Genomic DNA, 23,232 nt, shown 5'->3' with positions numbered 1-23,232 from the left:
TCAGTGTCACAGTTAGTATCAGGGTCAAGGTCAGGGTCAAAGGTCAGGATCTGAATATTTTGGGTAAGATTTTTTTTACTTAAAAGCATTTTTTAAATTAGTATCAGTGTGTTTTAGGTAGGATATAAAAAAAAGCAAAATGCACATTATTGCTTGTGGGCTGTACTACGGTGCAAACAACTAACATACAGATATATGGTATTGCTGCAATCATCAGGAGCAGGAGAATTTATTTTGGGTTGTTCTTGGGTGAAAGGTTATACTAATAGTAAGAAATATACAGCAAAATTTAAAAAAAAAATCGTTTTTTTACTATTTTTAACAGATTTTCTTTGATCATAAAAAAAAAAAAAAAAAAAAAAAAAAATCAGGGAGATGTCCATTACCATTTACCACCAAAAGAAAGCCAATTTTTTCCTAAAAAAAAAAAAAGAAACGCGGTATAATCCACCTGGATGCACAAAGTACTTGTGATGATAAATACAGTTTTACTAACACATGTCGAAGTTGCAAAATTGTGTTCAGACATTAACATTTGTTTTACCCTCAGTCATTAAGGGGTTAAACAATGCAGACACTTCTCGCCTAGCATGAATTCATAAGACACTCCTGCTTTGTATTCGGTCACCGCGGCGCGCTGCGTGACATGTGACAGATGAACATTGCCCGGGAACTGCGCGGCGTGGCCTGTGTTTCCGGAGGGTGCCATTCTGAGAACACAGGAAGTAAAAATACACAGAGACAAGCCAGTGTATAGAATTGTGTGTGCAGCCCATGTGAGTGGTTGTGCAGACTCTGATCTCTGGACAAGCTGCTGTTGTGTCCATTCACAGGACTGATCTCCCTTGTATACAGCCTGTGAAGAGGAAAAGGCTTTGTCCCCAGGAGCTTGCAATCTAGTGACACTGGGAAAAGTCAACCTGTATTAACCCTTCTGGAGCCTGAACTGCCATCAGCATCATCACAAGGCAAGTGCCTTAAACCCTTCACCCCCCCCCCCCCACCAGGCTCCTATTGTCTATTGACATTTCTTTTGTTACACTTCACGAAGCTGTATACATGGATAAGGATCTTTATTTTCAGCCATGTGACATGATTTTCACTTTAAAAAAAAAATAAAGATCCCTATCGTGGTGTTGTAGCTCTGTGAATGGAACATTTCTCACATTGGGCTCAGTCTGTATACGGGCGTACGGCTGTACAGAGTAAAACGCGTTGTTGTGGTGCCCGGAAGCTGCAACGTTTCGCCTGTTGACATCCATTACAGAATACGCTGTGTGCAGCTATACGTGCGCTAGCATCAGTGTTTACACGTGCACGCACATGGGAGGATTTTTTAAAAATTAAAATTTTATATTTTGAAAAATTACACTTATACATGTGAATGTAAACATGAGTGCTGGGCGGTTCCATGCGTATAGTGTATTCTGTAATGCATGACATTAGGCGCAATTCAATGTGCCGCAACAACCATCATATTCTACTCTGTACAGCCACACACCGTGTTCAAGAGCCTTAAGTTTTTGCTTACACTAGCGGTTTGGGGCAGTAAAACCCTGCACTTTTACCGCCCCCCACCCAGCCGCTACCCCCTTTAGCTGCACGGATGTACACATGCCGCAGCCAAGGCGCTTTGCTTCTTGGCAGGAATTACAGTGCCTTGAAAAAGTATTCATACCCCTTGAAATTTTCCACATTTTGTCATGTTACAACCAAAAACATAAATGTAATTTATTGGGATTTTATGTGATAGACCAGTGATGGTGAACCTTGGCACCCCAGATGTTTTGGAACTACATTTCCCATGATGCTCAATAAGGATGAGCTCCGGCGTGTTCGCACAGTCCACGTGCAGAGCCCACCAGGAAGTCGGCACTGCGCTAATTACAGGCAGTGAGACATTTCCCGATCTCTGCAGCCGCGCATCGGGACAATGTCTCACTGCCTGTGATTAGCGCCGTGCCGACTTCCTGGCGAGCTCTGCACGTGGGGTGTGCGAACACGCCTGAGCTCATCCTTAATGCTCAACTACACGGCAGAGTGCATGAGCATCATGGGAAATGTTGTTCTGAAACATCTGGGTTCCAAGGTTCGCCATCACTGTGATGGACCAACACAACGTGGTACATAATTGTGAAGTGGAATGAAAATTATAAATGGTTTTCAACATTTTTTTTACAAATATGTAAAAAGTGTGGCATGCATTTGTATTCAGCTCCCTTTGCTCTGCTGGTACTCCTAACTAAAACCCAGTGGAACCAATTGTCTTCATAAGTCACCTAATTAGTAAATAGAGTCCGCCTCTGTGTAATTTAATCTCAGTATCAATACAGCTGTTCTGTGAAGCCCTCAGAGTTTTGTTAGAGAACCTTACTGAACAAACAGCATCATGAAGGCCAAGGAACACCCCAGGCAGGTCAGAGATAAAGTTGTGGAGAAATTTAAAGCAGGGTTAGGTTTTAGAAAAATATCCCAGGCTTTGAACATCTCATGGAGCACTGTTCAATCCATCATCAGAAAATGGAAAGAGTATGGCACAACTGCAAACCTACCAAGGACATGGCCGTCCACCTAAACTGACCGGCCGGGCAAGGAGAGCAGAGACGCAGCCAAGAGGCCCATGAAAAGTCTGGAGGAGATGCAGAGATCCACAGCTCAGGTGTGAGAATCTGTCCACAGACAACTATTATTCGTTGCACTCCACAAATCTGGTCTTTATGAAGAGTGGCAAGAAGAAAGTAATTGTTGAAATAAAGCATAAGAAGTCCTGTTTGCAGTTTGTGAGAAGCCATGTGGGGGATACAACAAACATGTGGAAGAAGGTGCTCTGGTCAGATGAGACCAAGATTAAACGATTTGGCCTAAAAGCAAAACGCTGTGTGTGGCGAAAAAACTAACACTGCACATCACCCTGAACATACCTTCCTACCATGAAACATGTTGAGGAGATGCCTTTCTTCAGCGGGGACAGGGAAGCTGGTTATAGTTGATGGAAGATGGATGAAGCCAAATACAGGGGCAATCTTAGAAGAAAACCTGTTAGAGTCTACAAAAGACTTGAGACTGGGCGGAGGTTCCCCTTCCAGCAGGACAACAACCCTAAACATACAGCCAGAGCTACAATGGAATGGTTTAGATCAGGGGTCTCCAAACTTGTTAGCCCAAGGGCCACATTGTAGATGTTATAAATATTCACAGGCCGAAAAAAATGTATGTTATAAATAAATTAATAAAAATGTAACTAATCTCGTCAGAGCCTTTCCACACTTCCGTGTCCCCCACCCTGACTATACCCCAGTTACCCCCCCAATCTGATAACACCACCCCCCCCTAATACCCCAAGTCTGATCACACCTCCCCCTCCTAATTCCCCTCATACCTCTCCCCTAACACACCCCTCCACCATAACACACACACACCTTTGGGTTTTGCAGTCATGCAGACAGTTCCTCCTAGTACTGCGGCGCTTCCTCCAGATGATGTCAGTGGAGGAATCTGCAGCACACCAGGGTGGGTTAGCTGTCACTGGAGCAGGCACAATACCTCCATACAAATCTGGTGGTGGCAGCTGCACAGGCCCTCCTCCTCTGCTGCCACTCCCTCAGCCCAACCTCCTCCTCTGCTGCCACTCCCTCAGCCCAACCTCCTCCTCTGCACCACTCCCCCAGCCCAACCTCCTCCTCTGCTGCACCTCCCTCAGCCCAACCTCCTCCTCTGCCGCCACTCCCTCGCCCAACCTCCTCCTCTGCCGCCACTCCTCAGCCCAACCTCCTCCTCTGCCACCACTCCCCCAGCCCAACCTCCTCCTCTGCTGCCACTCCCCCAGCCCAACCTCCTCCTCTGCTGCCACTCCCTCAGCCAACCTTCTCCTCTGCCGCCACTCCCCCAGCCCAACCTCCTCCTCTGCTGCACTCCCCCAGCCCAACCTCCTCCTCTGCTGCCACTCCCCCAGCCCAACCTCCTCCTCTGCTGCCACTCCTCAGCCAACCTTCTCCTCTGCCGCCACTCCCCCAGTCCAACCTCCTCCTCTGCTGCCACTCCCCCAACCCAACCTCCTCCTCTGCTGCCACTCCCTCAGCCCAACCTCCTCCTCTGCTGCCACTCCCTCAGCCCAGCCTCCTCCTCTGCCACCACTCCCCCAGCCCAACCTCCTCCTCTGCCGCCACTCCCCCAGCCCAACCTCCTCCTCTGCTGCCACTCCCCCAGCCCAACCTCCTCCTCTGTCGCCACTCCCCCAGCCTGACTCCAGCACGCACAGCCAGCCCACATCCATGCTGCCTGAGAGTGGGGCCCTGCCTCCTCCCTGCAAGCTTGGGAATCCGCCCTACCACTCCACCTTCCTCTGCCTCATTGGATCCGCTCTGACAGCGACACATATACATCGCCCCGCCTGCCTTTTGCTCTGTCCTACTGCCTAAAACGGACAGGGGATTTAAAGCAGGCAGTCTCTGAATCAGCTGCGGGCCGGATAAATCATCCAAGTGGGCCGGGGTTTGGAGACTCCTAGTTTAGATCAAAGCATATTCATGTGTTAGAATGGCCCAGTCAAAGTCCAGACCTAAATCCAATTGAGAATCTGTGGCAAGACTTGAAAATTGCTGTTCACAGATGCTCTCCAAAGAAGAATGGGCAAAAATGTCCACTCCCTAGATGGGCAAAGTTGGTAGAGACATACTGTACCCAAAAAGACTTGCAGCTGTAATTACAGCAAAGGGTGATTCTACAAAGTATTGACTCAGGGGGGCTGAATACAAATGCACGCCACACTTTTCACATATTTATTTTAAAAAATGTTGGAAACCATTTATCATTTTCCTTCCACTTCACAATTATGTGCCACTTTGTGTTGGTCTATCACATAAAATCCAATAAATGCGTTTGCATTTTTGGTTGTAACATGACAAAATGTGTAAAGTTGCAATGGGGAATGAATACTTTTTCAAGGCACTGTATGCTCCCTGTCCATTGCATTGGGAATAATGCCCACTGAACATGACTCATTCAAGTGAATTAAACTGCTTTAGAAGTACCCAGCAACTGGGTGCTAGGACGGGGGGTTGCAGAGCACTAGTGCGGGGTTCAAGAAGTTAAAGCAGGTGCTGAAGAAGCATTCAATGGGGTTAATCGACTAAAGACAAATAGACTGTGCACTTTGCAAGTGCAGATTCATGAATTTTCCCCAGAGCTTAGGCAGGCCATAGACGTGTGATTTTCTTTCTTTTCTGCGGAGCTATGGTGTTCTCCCGGTGGAGGGTGCGGAGAGCCATCCCTGCCGGTAGAACACAGTGATTATTGCTTGTGACTAAAGCCACTGGCAATATTCGCATGCTGGAAATCTGACATGCTGATGGTACCCAAGTCAATTGATGATCGGACTTGGGTACAATTAGCCTGCCCAGAGATGATTTGAATCTTGGCCACTCCCTGCTGAACCAGCTGAGATTCGAACCGTCTATGGCTGGCTTTAGTGAATGTGGGAAGCTCTGCTGATTTCCATCATCCAATCATGTGCAAGTAAAAATGCTATTTTTCTTAATTATTCCTTCCACCTGATCGGATATTCTTTACAAAGTGAAGCTTCACCACATTCACTAAGCTCTGGGGAAACTGAGTACAACTGTACTTGCAAAGTGCACAGTCTAGTTGCCTTTAGTAAATCAATTCCATTGCCTCCTTACCACCAGTCAAATGCTCTCTGAAGAGTGATCCGGACATGGATCACTCTTCAAGGAGCAAAGCTAGTGTAAACAAAATCTTATAGTATAGCTCTTACATCATAGAGAGCCCTGTACACACAGGCCGCATATCGGACATATTCCGCTGGTACAGTAAATACCGTCCGTCATTCAGCTTGTGTGTACAGGTCCTTGCCTGACAGAAGCTGATCTCGCGACTATCTTCTGGTGGGGGGGGGGGGGGGGGGTGCAGGGGTTCGGCCCTGTCAGAAATCAGTAGCACAGCACAGAGACCGCTGTACTAACATTGCACAGACCACCTTGTGAGCTGCTCAGTTCGTTTTTTTTTCATTTAGCTCCCTGAATGAAAAAAACAGTGTGTAGCAGGCTTTACAATCTGACCATTCAATCTTTGTACAATCAACTTTGGATTACCAGAACTATTGAACATAAGCACCTCCCAAATCTATCCAATGAATATGTATCCAATCAGGCAAGTCTTTACATACTTGTTGGCAAATCTAATGGTGGCCATACACAGAATAATTTTATATATGATTGTATCATAGATACACTATATTGTCAAAAGTATTGGGACGCCTGCCTTTACATGCATATGCAGGTAGGGTTGCCACCTTTTCTTCAAGTTAAACCCAAACACTTTAGAGGCACACAGCAATTTCTCTTTTTTTTTTGCCATAAATTATACATATATGTATTTTGCAATTCAATAGCATTTCTAATCATATTAAGTTAATCACAAGAGTCCCCCCTTTTACATCAGAGTCCACAGAGTTCCCTTTTTACATCTGAACTTGCAGAGTTCCCTTGGGGGGATTCTGCAGACTCTGATGTAAGGGAGAACTCTGTGGACTCTAACATAAGGGATGCTCTGGAAACTCTGATTTTAGGGGAACACTGAGAACTCTGGTGTAAAGGGGAACTCTGATGTAAGGGGCGCTCTGAGAAGCCTGATTTACCTTGGTGTACTCACTCAGAGGCAGGAGAGAAAGGGGACTTCATTCACAGACAGGGATGGATGGTGAGCTCACTCACACCTTGGCAGTCATCCAGATGTATCTGAGGCTACTGGACTTCAAATTTCCAGCCCACACTTTCCTTTTCTGAGGCGCAGCGCCGGGGATTGGAGTGTGGGCAGACACAGAGGGATAGAGGCTGGAGGAAGAGGAGTAGATCGAGCTTTCTCCCCTCTCCCGTCTGTGTGTGTGTGGGGGGGGACTGTTAGTGCTGGCTTTGGGCAGTGTGAAAGAGAGTGTAATGCCGCGTACACATGACCGGACTTTACGGCATACTTTGCCCGGCGGACTTTTTCAACGGACTTTACGACGGACTTTCTGAATGAACGGACTTGCCTACACACAATCAACCAAAGTCCGACGGATTTGTACGTGATGACGTACGACCGGACTGAAACAAGGAAGTTCATAGCCAGTAGCCAATAGCTGCCCTAGCCTCGGTTTTTTGTCCGTCGGACTAGCATACAGATGAGCGGACTGTTCGACCAGACTTGAGTCCGCCGGATAGATTTGAAACATGTTTCAAATCTAAGTCCGTCAAACTTTTGATAAAACAAAGTCTGCTGGAGCCCACACACGATCGAATTGTCCGACGAAATCCGGTACGCCGGACCTAGTATGCCGTAAGATCCGATCGTGTGTACGCGGCATAACAGACAGACTCTCGGCTTACACAACTGCAGCCAGCAACCCTGCTGGGAAGCTATAGTCCTGTCTGAATAATGTGTCCGGGTTTCAGGTGGTTTGAAACCTGGACGCATGATTCCAAACCCGAACTGTCCGGGTGAATCCCATGCAGGTGGCAACCCTACATGTAGGCCAGTCAAGTTCCCCCACCCCAAACTCACTCATCCATGTCTTTATGGACCTTGCTTTGTGCACCGGTGGAGGGGGGATTATGGTGTGGGGTTGTTTTTCATGGGTTGGGCCTCTTAGTTCCAGTGAAGGGAACTCTTAAGGCGTCAGCATACCAAGACATTTTGGACAATTTTATGCTCCCAACTTTGTAGGAACAGTTTGGGGATGGCCCCTTCCTTTTCCAACATGACTGCGCACCAGTTTACAAAGCAAGGTCCATAAAGACATGGATGAGCGAGTTTAGGATGGAGGAACTTGACTGGCCTGCACAAAGTCCTGACCTCAACCCCATAGAACACCTTTGGGATGAATTAGAGCGGAGACTGGGAGCCAGGCCTTCTCGTCCACATCAGTGCCTGACCTCACAAATGTGCTTCTGGAAGAATGGTCATATATTCCCATAGACACACTCCTAGACCTTGTGGACAACCTTCCCAGAAGAGTTGAAGCTGTTATAGCTGCAAAGGGTGGGCCAACTCAGTATTGAACCCTACGGACTAAGACTGGGATTCCATTAAAGTTCATGTGCGTGTAAAGGCAGGTGTCCCAATACATTTGGCAATATAGTGTACATTTACTGTACGTTTACTGCGCAGTTGGAAATCTGAAGATCAGAAAGATCATTCGATTTGCAATACATGCAATGAACATATCGAATTATCTACTTTCCTACCATTAAATTTTGTGTCCAGATTGATCAGAATGCATTTAATTAAATCAGTTTTCCTGGAAATCGATCGGTGTCTCTTTTTTTTTTTATAAGTCATAGATCAGATTCTATTGTCTGAGTCTGTGAAGAATTTTTCCATCAGATCATTATGTGTATGGCCACCATAAAAGAGATTGTACAATCAGATTGTAACGTGTGTTATGGGTTGATCATATAAGGATCTTTATTTTCAGCCATGTGATTGTAACCGCCCGGTCACACCAAAGCCCACTTTGAAATCGTGCAACTTTACTTGAAATCGCAAAGCCGAATGTAGGTGCGACTTGGTTGACATCTGTGTGATTTCATGCATAGATGTCTATGCAAGTCGCACCTAAAATCGTCAAAAGTAGTGCAGGAGCTACTTTTTCAAATCATCGGCACTGCAAAAGTCGATGTCGCACAGAACAGTTCCACTGCCAACAATAGTGAGCGACTTGTCATGCGATTTGGACCTGTCACATCGCATGACAAGTCGCACCGGTGGGACTGAGGGCTTATTCTCAAATCCCATTGGACATAGCTGGAAATAAATGCTAGTTTTTAGAAAATCAAGATTCTTATCCTGCTGCTTTACTTTTTTTTTTTTTTTTTTTAACTGAGCATTTCTTACATTACTCATACGAGCGCTGAAGGCCGTATACTGTGAACGGGACATTTTTTTTCCCAGCGTCTCTAGACTAAAGGTGCTGCAAGCAGACAGCACAACCAAGACTTAGGACGCAGAGGCTGCATGGACATGGATGCTTGTCTTAATGTGACAGGGGTGCAGGTGAGCGACCCTGAAAGCACACTGCAAGCACCACCACCACCTAAGGCACCACGCGTTGACGCACGACATAACGCACTGCTATTGTGTGTAAGGTCTCTTAGGGCTCTTTTACACCACAATATGTGTTATAACCCACCCCAACGCACATACACAGTGTTAGAGAGTGACTAGGTGTCATCAGTCTACGCCCCCAACACGTTTCACTTTGCCCACCGGAGCTTACTCATGAGGCCTCACGAGTAAGCTCTGGTGGGTGGAGTGAAACACGTTGGAGGCGTTGCCTGGCAGGGGTCCAGGTTGAGAATGCCATTCACTGTCATACAGCAGGTCTTGACTTGATGTGCGGCTCCTGGGACGCCTGGTCACTCTCTACCATTGCCTGGAGCATAGACGAGCGCCCTTCCCAGCCAGCACTCACAGCGGTGGACACAGAACTTCATACCCATACAGCCTGAGCGACTCGCACGCATATCCTTGGTTCACATCTACAGGGTGCCACAGGATCCGACAACACACATTGTGATTGCTCTATGCAATGTGTTTTAACCACTTCAGCTCCAGAAGATTTACCCATTTTTTGCGATACAGCACTGCGTTACTTTAACTGACAATTGCGCAGTCGGCGACGTTGTACCCAAATAAAATGTATGTCTTTTGGTGGTTTTTGATCACCTCTGTGGTTTTGTATTTTTGTGCTATAAACAATTTTGAAAAAAAAAAACAATATTTTCACTTTCTGCTATAAAACATTTCTAATAAAAAAATCTAAAACTAATTTCTTTATAAATTTAAACCAATATGTATGCTATGTATTTTTGATAAAAAAAAATTCCCAATAAGCGTATATTGATTGTTTTTTGAGCAAAAATTATAGCGTCTACAAAATCTGGGGTATTTATATTTATTTATTATCTTTTTACTAGTAATGGCAGCGATCAGCGACTTATAGCGGGACTGCGATATTGCGACGGACATTCTGACACTAACTGACACTTTTGGGGGACCAGTGACACTAATACAGTGATCAGTGCTACAAAATATACACTGTCACTGTACTAATGACACTGGCCAGGAAGGGGTTAACATCAGGGGCAATCAAAAGTTTAAATGTGTGCCTAGGTTGTGCTTACTGTGGGCGAGGTGCTTTAAATGGGGAAGGCAAAGATCTGTGTTCCTGCTTTGAACACCCCCAGAAATGCAATTTCCTGCTTGTGTGATTGGCTCACTAATTTTCCCAGAAGTCTGCACTAAGATACAAGTCAGATTTCAGGCATCCCCTGCAACAAAAATTTAATTTTTAGGAAATCACGCCTAAAGGGATGCAGACCCTATAGCTTTCCTCATCAGAGACCTGCAGGTACAGCAGCTGATTAATAATTATATAATCACTCCCATTAGACTCACTTTCCCACATGGACACAGACAAATGCACAGGGATTCCTGCAGAATAACAAAAGGTAGGAATCTGCAACCAAGTTTGTTAAAATCCTTGCAATGCACATAGATCACCCAGAGGGGAAGGTTTTTTTTCTCAACAAAAGTGGAGTTACCCATTAAGGAGATTCATCCTCCCTATTTGTCCTGTTTAACGTTATCATCAAAAGTGAAAGAAAATCCAAACATTTGTGTTGGCACCAGAAGAGGAATAGAAGGGGATGTCTTCCAATGAGGACATTTCCTCTAGACATGTGCACTGCCGAAAAAATTGTTCATTTTCGTTTTCGTTTCTTTCGTGTTTTGTTTTTATTCTTTTTTCCATTTTCCATTTTTTTTGGGTGATTCGTTACGATTGCATATATAATATTCAGAAAAGGTTGTTAACCACTTGCCGACCGGCTCAAGCCAATATACATCGCCGGAATGGCACGGCTGGGCAGATCAACGTACAGGTACGTTGCCCTTTAAGACGCGGCATTGTGGGCGCGTGCGCCGCGAGTCTGACCGCGGGTCCCGTGGACTCGATATCCGCTGAGACACCCGCGATCGTCTCACGGAGAGGAAGAACGGGGAAATGCTAATGTAAACAAGGCATTTCCCTTTCTAGTGACAGGACACTGATCACAGCTCCCTGTGATCGGGAGCGGTGATCAGTGTCGTGACACACGTAGCCCATCCCCCCTACAGTTAGAACACTTCCCTAGGACACACTTAACCCCTTCCCCGCCCCCTACTGGTTAACCCCTTCACTGCCAGTCACATTTACATAGTGATCAGTGCATTTTTAATCACACTGATCGCTGTATTAACGTGAATGGTCCCAAAATGGCGCCAAAAGTGTCCGATCTGTCCGCCATAATGTCGCAGTCACGATAAAAATCGCTGATCGCCACCATTACTAGTAAAAAAAAAAATTATTAATAAAAATGCCATAAAACTATCCCCTATTTTGTAGACCCTATAACTTTTGTGCAAACCAATCAATAAACGCTTATTGCGATTTTTTTTTTTTTTACCAAAAATATGTAGAAGAATACGTATCAGCCTAAACTGAGGAAAAAATTGTTTTTTTAATATATTTTTTGGGGATATTTATTATAGCAAAAAGTAAAAAATATTGCTTTTTTTTCAAAATTGTCGCTTTTTTTTGTTTATAGCGCAAAAAATAAAAAAACGCAGAGGTGATCAAATACCACCAAAAGAAAGCTGAGAGCCACGTCGCACGACCGCGCAATAGTCAGTTAAAGCGGCACAGCGCCGAATCGCAAAAAGTGCTCTGGTCTTTGGGCAGCCAAATGGTCCAGGCTTAAGTGGTTAAACAGGTTATCATTAATTCGGATAATTCCGAATTAACTAAGTAGTTGAAATTCATTAAAAAAACGAATTCGGAATGAAATGAATTGTACATGTCTAAATTTCCTCTCACTTCCTGTTTTGGCAGTGGGACAGGAAGTGAAGGGAATCTTCCCAATGGGACAGAAAGTGAAGGGAATCTTCCCAATGGGACACAGATGGCAAAGAAAACAAAAAAAACGGACAAGCCGTCAGGGGTTATAACCCTTCCTTACTCTATCCAAAATAAAAGAAAAAAAAAAAAACATTGAAAGGTGCCATCTTCTAGGGTTGTCATACTGATCATAGAGCCACCAGTGCAGAAAAAATCAGATTCAGTATCATTACAGGTGGCTGAGCCGGTTTAACGTTAAGGCTGGTGCGTTTCCTCCACCCACCAGCCCAAGTGCAGCCTGTCTCAAAGACTTGAATGGCAATGCGCTGCTATATTCTAGTATATGGCCCTGCTTTTGTAAGCATATAGCGTATGAGCATATGCAAAAAATAGAAAAAGAAGTATGCTGTACTTCTTTACAGTATCCAAAATAAAAAACAAATTATTTTTTTTAACCGCTTGCCGACCAGCCGCCGTCATTATACTACGGCAGGTCGGCACGATCCCGCGAGCCGTCGTAGCTATACGTCGGCTCCTTTAAGCGGGATAGCAGGCGCGCCCGCTGCACTGTGGGGTTGCTGATGCTCGTGGCTGACAGTCGCGATGACCGCCGGCCACAAGCGATCGTGGGCACGAGAGGCAGAAGAGGGACGTGTGTGTGTGTGTAAACACACAAATCCCTGTTCTGTTCTGTGAGGAGATGCAGATCGTGAGTTCCTAATAGCTAGGAACCACAATCTGTCATCCCCTCTAGTCAGTCCCCTCCTCCTTCAGTTAGAACACACAGTCAGGGAACACAGTTAACCCCTTGATCGCCCCCTAGTGTTAACCCCTTCCCTGCCAGTGACATTTATACAGTAATCAGTGCATTTTTATAGCACTGATGGCTGTATAATTGTCAATGGTCCCAAAAATGTGTCAAAAGCGTCCGATGTGTCCGCCATAATGTCGCAGTCATGATAAAAATCGCAGGTCGCTGCCATTACTAGTAAAAAAAAAAAAAAATGCCATAAATCTATCCCCTATTTTGTAGACGCTATAACTTTTGTGCAAACCAATCAATATACGCTTATTGCGATTTTTATTACCAAAAATATGTAGAAGAATACATATCGGCCTAAACTGAAAAAAAAAAATTTGCTTTTTTAAAAAAAAAAAAAAAAAAAAAAAAATGGGGATATTTATTATAGCAAAAAGTACAAAATATTGTGTTTTTTTTTTTTTCAAAATTGTCGCTCTTTTTTTTGTTTATAGTGCAAAAAAAAAAAACCACAGAGGTGATCAAATACCAACAAAATGAAGCTCTATTTGTGGGAAAAAAAGGACATCAATTTTGTTTGGGTACAGCGTCGCACGACAGCGCAATTGTCAGTTTAATCGACGCAGTGCCGAATCGCAAAAAATGCTCCTCCGAGGCTGAAGTGGTTAATGGAGTGTGGGATTTTCATTAGTTGGACACAAATAGGTTGAGCTCTTGTTATTTCTGGTCTCTCCTGTGTTTTCTGGATGTAACCAGAGTCATCCTTTCTCTTTCTGTTTACAGAGCGCTGGAGACCCCTGGTGGCGAGATTACATACTGTTTGAAGCCGGAGAAGCCCAAGTTATTCACATTAAATTTGACATTACTGTAGCAGCAGCAGTGCCATGGCAGCCCTGAAGTACGCCGGCCTCGACGATACAGACAGCGAGGATGAGCTGCCACCAGGATGGGAGGAGAGGAGCACAAAGGATGGTTGGGTTTACTATGCGAAGTAAGATGGGCCACCATGGGAAGTCTATTGTCAATCTCTATGATGAAGCTCTAATTCAGGCAGCAACCTGCAAAATGTGTAATAAAAAGCTGTATGCTGTTATGTAATCTTTTAATAAGATCCAGTACATACAGGCTTCATTATGTGACAGCAATGTGTACAGCAAGAAGCTATAAGCAGCTTTGTTGGAACCTTTAGGACTACATTCACACGAGCCTGCGTTTGGTGAATTTAACCGCAGGAGAAATTTTTTGGGAAGTATAAACAAACTTTATTCTATCCAGCTCCTGTGTTTAAATGTACTTGTGTTTACATGCACCTAAACCCAGGTAAACATGTCTATATGCATTTAGAAATGTCCTATAAAGAAATGCATGCTATTGCCAAAGATGAGCATGAGTGTCTTCCGAACTCATTGCTACCTGAATTCCATGCTTTTTACTCCCGTGAGCTGCAGGCCAGGTCATTGCCACCCCACAGCTCACATAAACAAAGAGGTGGGATTCGGTTAAGACCCGGCATACAGCTCAATGGAGTAAAAACAGAGTGCTAATTTAGAGTTCAGGTAGAGATGAGTTCAGAGGACACCTAAACTCATCTCTAATCATTGTCAGTATAAATGAGGCCTAAATCAAATGTCTTTTTTAGGTATGTTAAAAATAGTTAAGCAGTGCTGGCAGTTACTTGAACAACTTGACCTCAAAAGGTTTTACCCCCTTCGTCACCAGGGCATTTTCTTTGCTATTCAGCATTGTGCTTCTTTAGCTGGCAATTACGCGGTCATGCAGCACTGTATGCAAATTAAATTTGTATCATTTTTTTTCACGCAAAAGCTTTTTTTTTTTTAGTGGTATAGCTATGGCTATTCTGAGGCTATCTATGTATTAGACAGGTATCTGCACCCCCCTCCACCCTGAATGGTGCCAATTGTGGCACCGGAGGGGGGAGGAATCCAATGAGCGGAAGTTCCACTTTAGGGTGGAGCTCCGCTTTAAAGCTTGTTGAAAGCCTGCTGAAGCCTGCTGGCAGCTTTCTTAAAGTGGCAATCAGCACTCCTATTGGAATCAGTGTTCTATATTTACAAACTGGAGCTGAATGGTACACTAAAATCTTCAACAAAGCTTGCTGAAAGCCCTGCAATTTTTTTGTAAAAGCTTGATGTTCATAATGCTCTTATACAAGTTGAGGAAACTGCTGAAGAGGAGTTGCCATGTGGATGTTGTATGATGCCCGCCATCGCTTTCTTTTGGCTGGCAAGAAATGGTGTCAGCTCTGCCTAGTTGCTGTTTGGTAAACTCCCCCCCCCCCCCCCAACTCACCTTATCTCCACAATATAAGAAAGAATTGTTTTGTAGTCCAAAATATGAACTTGGAGGGCTGACTGCACTCCCTGAGATAAGAGTGAAAAGGACACAGAATGGTGATACGTTTCTGACAAGGTTGCTTATCGAACAGATATAACAAAATGCTTTCAATGTTCTATTTAGCAGGACAAATTAGAGCAAATAAAAGAAGATATTGTTTGGGTTTACATACACTTTAATAAAACGAAACCTCCAGAATATATGAATTATGTGCCAATAAAGCAATGTTTCTGTTTTTCATTTAATAGCCACTTAGATGAGAAAACTCAGTGGGAGCACCCAAAAACGGGAAAGCGGAAGAGAATCGCAGGAGGTTGGTAATGACTTCACTGTCTTTAACTTATTATGTTTCCTTTGTACATCAGTGAATTATAGGAGTAATGTTTCCTGCATGAGCCACTCTTTGTATCAGTAGCCATGGGAGGTATGGTAGTATATAGGCATTTCATTAGCCCGTGTTATATAGTAATGCTTCTATCATTATACATGCTGCAGATTATTTTTATGTCATTGATTCTTATCTGTGTTGGTTGACCATACATAGGAGGATTGAACTGAATGGAAACCACAGATTTGTACCCAATTTGTTTTATATGCCTATTCTTTAGTCAGTGATGATTTCCCATCATTGGTGGAAAAGCTCAGTTAGCAAAGATCAAAACATGTTGGCTGAACGTTATCGGGCTGCCATGTCCTTTGTGAAGACAATGTTATTCTCTAAATAGTTTGGGCTTTTTACAGACATATTCGTTTTCATGCATTTCTTTACATACACATCTTGTCTGAAGCTATCTACAGTGCCCTTGACGGTTTCCACATTTTGTCACGTTACAGCCAAAAATGTATAAAATGTATATGTAGCAAAGTCTTTAGCCTCTTCAAGTCTAATGAGGACCTCCAAGGCCAAAGACAGCTGACATCCTTCCATATGTAGTGGGTTGTGAGGCATAGTGGGTGCAAAGATCGTGAAAGTCATTGGGCGCCAGACACTTCTTGGATGCAAAAGAGGTTTTATTTCTTTTAACAGTCCTTTTATATTTTGAAGGGAAAGAGGGTTGGGGCCAGGAGACCCTTGAGTGGTTGCAATTTCAATCAGCAAACTCCGAGACTTCAATAGGAGGACAGCCGTACAGGGAAAGGCTCCTATGATAAGTCTTTATCGGTTCCTAACACAAAGTTCAACAGTTCACTCAGCTTCACTACAACTTCTACTTGTAGTTCTTCAGCCCCTTGAGCTCCTAGTCTCTCACTGGACTCTCTGATTCACTGACTCTGATTTCCATGAGCTCCTCAAGGCTTTTGCAGTGGTATCTTCCTCAAGCGTCACCCACAATTCCCTGCTGGGTCCCTAGCTTGGCACTCCAGATACCTCTCAAGCTTCACCCCTGCTGACCGGCTCGGTCCCTGGCTTGACACACAAGGCTGCTCTGCAAGCGTCACCTCCACTACTTGGGTCCCTGACTTGATCACTGCCTGACTTTTCCGATTCTCCACCATGCCCGTTTATTGGGATTTTATGTGATAGACCAACACAAAGTGGCACATAATTGTGAAGTGGAAGGAAAATGATAAACGGTTTTCCAAATTTTTTACAAATAAATATCTGAAAAGTGTGGCGTGCATTTGTATTTAGCCCCCTTTACTCTAAAACCCCTAACTAAAATCTAGTGGGACCAACTCACGGAGCACTGTTCAATCCATCATCCGAAAATGGAAAGAGTATGGCACAACTGCAAACCTACCAAGACATGGCCATCCACCTAAACTGACAGGCCGGGCAAGGAGAGCATTAATCAGAGAAGCAGCCAAGTGGCCCATGGTAACTCTGTATGAGCTGCGGAGATTCCTCAGGTGGGAGAATCTGTCCACAGGACAACTATTAGGCTCAGTTCATGCTGGAACCGGCTACGGAACGCACAGGAACACTGTGCGCCCCTGTTCTCCGATTCAGGGACAAATCAGGGCCAAATCTTTGCCTGAATTTGGCCCTGAAATGGAGCCAAAGATTCACAGTGCAGTGCGCTCCGCAGCCGCCCTGGAGATACGTGAACCGGCTCCATAGAGGGCTGGTCACATTCTTCTGCTATGTGAATTGTATGCGGGGAATTCGCATAGGTATGAACCCAGCTTCAGTCATGCACTCCACAAATCTGGCCTTAATTGAAGAGGGGCAAGAAGAAAGCCATTGTTGAAAGAAAGCTTAAGAAGTCCTGTTTGCAGTTTGCGAGAAGCCATGTGGGGGACAAACATGTGGAAGAAGGTGCTCTGGTCAGATGAGACCAAAATTGAACTTTTTGGCCTTAAGGCAAAACACTATGTGTGGCGGAAAACCCTGCACATTACCCTGAGCACACCATCCCCACCATGAAACATGTCAATTGGTTTTCAACCATAATAAGTGTGGTCACATGGGTTTGTATACAAATCTGCTAGTTTACTGTAACATCTAAAGCCAGCAGGCTTTTCATATTTGTCCATCTGTCAGCCTATAATAATAAAAAAAAACTGGACTGAGCATTTATTTAAACAGCATACCGAATGAAAGCCGTATAAATGAGACAGTAACATATTTTCCAATTTTGATTTGATCTTTCAATAAACTTTATTGAAGCTGTCAGTATTTCGTCCAGTTTTGACTTCATAATCAAGCCAAGTTCTGATGGTCAATTTAAAGTGATTGTAAACCCTTACATATACCCAGTGAAGTGACTGGCCTTAGTTGCCACACAGAGATTAAAGTAAACCTCCTTTAAAAAGTTGTACCTGTTTATCTGCAGCCATTCAAAGTCCAGAATTTATACAGCTTGTCTGAGCTTTTAGAAAAATAATGAGGAGAGCTGAAGTTACACTCTGCAGAGCTCAGTGAGAAGTGTTCTGAGAGCTGATTGAAGGGAAGAGACACATCCCCCTTCACACAGCACACAGGAACAGCGCTGAGGCTTTCAATCAGCTGGAGATCCCTCCCCGTCACTATTTTTCTCCTGGTGTCAGGAAAACTTGTCAGAAGTGACTCATGTAGATAGCAGATGAACAAAGCAGCGGACAGAAATGACACTTAAGGGTTGATTTACTAAAGGCAAATAGACTGTGCACTTTGCAAGTGCAGTTGCTCCAGAGCTTAGTAAATGAGGTAAAGTTTCACTTTACAAAGAATACCCAATCACATGCAAGGAAAATAAAAAAAAAAACAGCATTTTTGCTTGCACATGATTGGATGACGGAAGTCTACTCTTTTACTAATCTGAAGTAACTGCTCTTGCAAAGTACACAGTCTATTCGCCTTTAGTAAATCAACCCCTTAATGCTCCTAATTGAGACAAATACACACTATAATTCATATTTCATGTCTGTGGTTTAACACCATTTTAACTCAAGGGTGGTAGATTGCTTACACTCTGGTGATTACATGATGAACTATCTACACTGTAGCACCTAGCTAGGAGGGTGCCACACATATATGCATAACTGAAATATTTTTTTATATCTGCCTGAAGTCATGATTTAGGTATTATAGTTATTTATACATAAAAAGGATTGGCAGCTAACAGCCAGGAAGGTTGTGGTTTACCCTGATAACTTTTTTCTACCCTAAGAACCCTTTCATACTGGGGCAGTGAGGGTGGTATCGGTTTTAGCGGCGCTTTACCACTGTTATAGCGGCACTTTGGCGCCGCTATTCGGGCGGGAGCGGGACGCTTTTAACCCCCTAGAAGGGGTTAAAAAGGGTTAAAAGCGCCCGTGTAGTGCATTCATTGGGCAGGGGCGGTGGAGGAGCGGCGTATACACCGCTCACAAACCGCCCCAAACATGCTGCTTGCAGGACTGTTTCTAACGTCCGGCATGCGCACCGCCCCAGTGTAAAAGCACTCAGACTTTCACACTGGGACTACAGATGAACCATTTTTTTAGGTGCTTTACAGGCACTATTTTTAGAGTTAAAGCACCTGAAAAATGCCCCAATGTGAAAGGGGTCTAAGAGTTTTGACCCGGGACAGAAAGAGAAAGTGACCAAACCTGTTGGTGTATTTTCCATGTGAGTAGAATGTTACTAAATCTGTATTTATGCGCCTTTCAGATCTGCCATATGGTTGGGAACAAGAAACTGATGAAAACGGGCAAACGTATTTTGTTGAGTGAGTATGCATACATGTGTTGACAGTTTTGTTCATATCAGAACACGTCCATTGGATTGCAAACGTAGCTTAAGAACCAAATGCAGAAAAAAATGTAATTTTAATAGTGCATTGCGCATCAATTACCTTACTTCTTGATTCCAAACGCCTCTTCCTAAGTTCTACAGTGTAAAGAATCAGTCACAGTTTCCTCCTCTATGAACAAAAATATCCTGCCCTGGGGAGCATTTTTCCCTATTCGTTATCTTCTTGGGCCCTGGTCACCTCACAATCTACCCCCCCCCCCCCACACCTCTGGAGCCTGGGAGGTTATTTGACTAGATAGTCCTCGATATAATACGGCACCTCATCCCAATAAATTTGGTAACAATAGTAGGAGGAGAGTAAGGGGATTATAACGGTGCCAAAAGATTGTTAGAATATTGTATAATGACACGTTAATATTAAAAATATAATGTTTTATTGACAAACTGATTAAAAAGGGTATACAATAAAAAAAATACACTGCAAGGGTGTGAACTTCGGCCAGCAGCCCTTCAATATGTATTTATTTTATTTTATCCTACTTTATTTGTTTTTCTCTGAGATGTATATTGTTATACTTTCTCTGACCATCTATATCTTTATTTAGAATTCAGGAAATTAACACAGGTATAACCAACTGTCCCTGAGGAAGCCAATGTGGGCGAAACATGTAGGATCTTAATACCTGTTAACAAGACCTGGCGCTACGCTACTGGCTGGCTCTTGTAATATTGCTGCATATGTTGTTTCTGTATCCTTTCCCCCATTGTTTGTTCACATCCTTGCAGTGTATATTTTTATTGTATACCCTTTTTAATCTGTTTGTCAATAAAACATTATATTTTTAATATTAACATTATACAATATTCTAACAATCTTTTGGCACCGTTATAATCCCCTTACTCTCCTCCTACTATTGTTACCTCTGGAGCCTATGAGAGAGGACCTGGCCACTAGAAGTGTGTTGTCTCCACCAATAGGAGTTGTCTACATCAAGCAGGCAGTGATGTGGACACCTGAAGAAGGACCCCAGGAAGTACGCAGATGAATAGAGAAGGAGCATCATGTTACCGTGGTTTCAGGTAAGGAAAACGGAGGAGGTCAATTGCAGGTCAAGTGCCCCTGTAAATGAACCCTTGAGGTCAGATGCCCCTATAAATAAACCCCTGAGGTCAGATGCCCCTGTAAATGAACCCCTGAGGTCAGATGCCCCTGTAAATGAACCCCTGAGGTCAGATGCCCCTGTAAATGAACCCCTGAGGTCAGATGCCCCTGTAAATGAACCCCTGAGGTCAAATGCCCCTATAAATAAACCCCTGAGGTCAGATGCCCCTGTAAATGAACCCCTGAGGTCAGATGCCCATGTTAATTAACCCTAAACGATCGTAGAAGCCTCTGAAACTGATCTCAAATGCAGGCTGAATGCATCTGAATGAATAAAAACATACATGGAATCCACTTTGCAAAAGTTGAGAATATCAACATGTATTTTTATAATTACTGATTCGTCAGTTAGACGGGATACCACCAGAGCTGAAAGAGATCAATGTAAAAAGTTAGTGGTGATGGAGCAAAGAGATGCCCCAGAAAAGAAATTAGGAGGGTCAGCCACGGAATATTATATTGAAAAATGGCTTTATTAAAGTTACAAGTGTAAAATTAGATCCACTAAAGATGTCTAATGAAATGGTTGTGGAGATATTCCCCATTGTACCCAACAATAAAAAACACATACAATAAAAAACAACGTTGTCACATTATGGCGTCAATCTCAGGGCCCCACACATGCATAAACATACATAAACCAGCTAGGACGAAAGAAAAAGTGGTGCTGCTATTTAGAATTTAACAAACATTAAGACTTACTTAATCCTGTATTATCAAGACTCAAATTTTTTCTTGAGCCACAACTTAATATTGATTTACTTTGTTACCAAAAAAACGTTACCCAAACAATCTTGTCTAACTAACTACTCTGAGCCTGATTGCTCTAACTTGGCTATATACCAGTGATCTAGACTCATGCCTTTGTCCCGTGCAGATCTAATACGACTATATAGTATAATTAAAATGGTCAGTGTAGAATGTTCCTTCATACTCTTTCTCTGTCTTTCCTCCTGTCTTTTTAATCATTGCAAAATGATCTGTCACCACAAGATGGCCCTAAAATGTAATCTTGACTTAATTGACATTGATTGGACACATGTCCCTTTAAAAAGACGAAGATAATTTACGTTATACGTCCTGACGAAGCGCACGGTCACGTGTGTGCAAAATGTGTTGACGTAGGCAGCGCCATCTCCGCCCCACGCTCTACCATGCGTTCCAGCTAATGTACGAGGCAATCCCATCCCTTCATTGGGATCGACTGAATAAGCCTGCTTCGCATTCATCTATGGGCCACTGTAGCCAGTCTCTCTGACACCTGACCGGTTGTCCTAGAGCATAGTTGCTTTACATCGGACTGCCGCTGTAATGCCCCGTACACACGGTCGGATTTTCCGATGGAAAATGTCCGATCGGAGCGTGTTGTCGGAAATTCCGACCGTGTGTGGGCTCCATCAGACATTTTCCATCGGATTTTCCGACACACAAAGTTGGAGAGCAGGAGATAAAATTTTCCAACAACAAAATCCGTTGTCGGAAATTCCGATCGTTTGTACACAAATCCGACGGACAATGTGCCACGCATGCTCATAATAAATAAAGAGATGAAAGCTATTGGCCACTGCCCCGTTTATAGTCCCGACGTACGTGTTTTACGTCACCGCGTTTAGAACGATCGGATTTTCCGACAACTTTGTGTGACCGTGTGTATGCAAGACAAGTTTGAGCCAACATCCGTCGGAAAAAATCCTAGGATTTTGTTGTCGGAATGTCCGAACAAAGTCCGACCGTGTGTACGGGGCATAACACGCTGACAGACATTATCTGCATCTATCCATATCCTGATCCAGCATCCACCCATAGGCTTACTTCAGAGGGGAACAGACTTTATGCACAACGGCTGTAGCAGCCATCATCCTGGAGTGGTGAGAGCCTCTGGGCAAAGTTTATCTCTTCTTCTACCCTCCACCGCCTGTGGATATCCAGTGGATTTACTTGAACTGTGTACTGCTTGCTATGCCTCACCTGGCCAAGGGACACTGTAGTTCATATACACATATATAATATGCTCAACAACGAATTAACCCCCATATGATTGACCTGAACTATTCATTATTCACTTAGAAATCTTCCTTTCCATGTTACACACCTACGGGTGAATTGGCAGTTCTTTGAAATCTTCACAAGCTGGCAAAATAATATTGCAACTCAGGTTATGGACCCTCTTTACATTTTTAAGTGCCTGACTTACCTGTTGATACAGTTCTTCTACACAATAACCGTACAAGCCCGGCATACGGACATGTAGCATGTGTAGACCTGCTACTATTGATAACACAGGATTAAGTCTTAATGTTTGTTAAATTCTAACCCCGTAGCTGGTTTATGTATGTGTATGCATGTGTGGGGCCCCGAGATTGGCGCCATATGTCGTTAGACATCTTTAGTGGATCAAATTTTACACTTGTAACTTTAATAAAGCTATTTTTCAATATAATATACCGTGGCTGACCCTCCTAATTGCTTTTCTGGGCCATCTCTTTGCTCCATCACTACAAACTTTTTTACATTGAATGCCTATGAAAGCAAGTTGTATTTGCCCATTAATGCAAGCCCAAAGGCCTGTTGACGCCAGAACTAAAAAAGTTAGATTCCAGGAGAACACAGAAATACTGATTCATCTAGGATCAGATATATTTATTAAAGTTAAGTGCATGCCTTCTAAAGAGACCACAAGACTCTGGACAATGCCTCCCTCTGCCTTTCTCCCCAGAAGCCCAGCTTCTTTTTTTTTTTCATATCAGCTAGGGTCAGTATGTACTTCTGAAATCAAGTTGCTGGCCCCCTCGAGGACACAATAATGGAAATCCCAGTGCCTTTTCAGTGTTGTTTGTCTTGGTTGTGTATATGTATGTCTC

General features: G+C 43.7%; 1 protein-coding gene across 2 annotated transcripts in view; it reads left to right on the top strand.

Moving 5' to 3' along the window:
• Positions 1 to 656: 656 nt before the first annotated feature.
• The window catches only part of WWOX (WW domain containing oxidoreductase), a 1,355,656-nt gene continuing 1,333,080 nt past the window's right edge, over positions 657 to 23,232 (top strand). The window contains exons 1-4 of one of the 2 annotated variants that reach the window (XM_073605546.1): positions 657 to 968; positions 13,479 to 13,686; positions 15,299 to 15,363; positions 19,126 to 19,183. In XM_073605546.1, coding sequence (XP_073461647.1) covers positions 13,580 to 13,686; positions 15,299 to 15,363; positions 19,126 to 19,183 — 230 coding nt within the window. In that variant the 5' untranslated portion in view covers positions 657 to 968; positions 13,479 to 13,579. The remainder of the gene's footprint in view (positions 969 to 13,478; positions 13,687 to 15,298; positions 15,364 to 19,125; positions 19,184 to 23,232) is intronic. The other variant, XM_073605549.1, reaches the window with a different exon arrangement.

Source organism: Aquarana catesbeiana, linkage group LG11 (assembly GCF_042186555.1).
Source record: "Aquarana catesbeiana isolate 2022-GZ linkage group LG11, ASM4218655v1, whole genome shotgun sequence".
Classification (NCBI taxonomy): Eukaryota; Metazoa; Chordata; class Amphibia; order Anura; family Ranidae; genus Aquarana; species Aquarana catesbeiana.
This window is presented reverse-complemented; position numbering and strand designations above follow the sequence as displayed.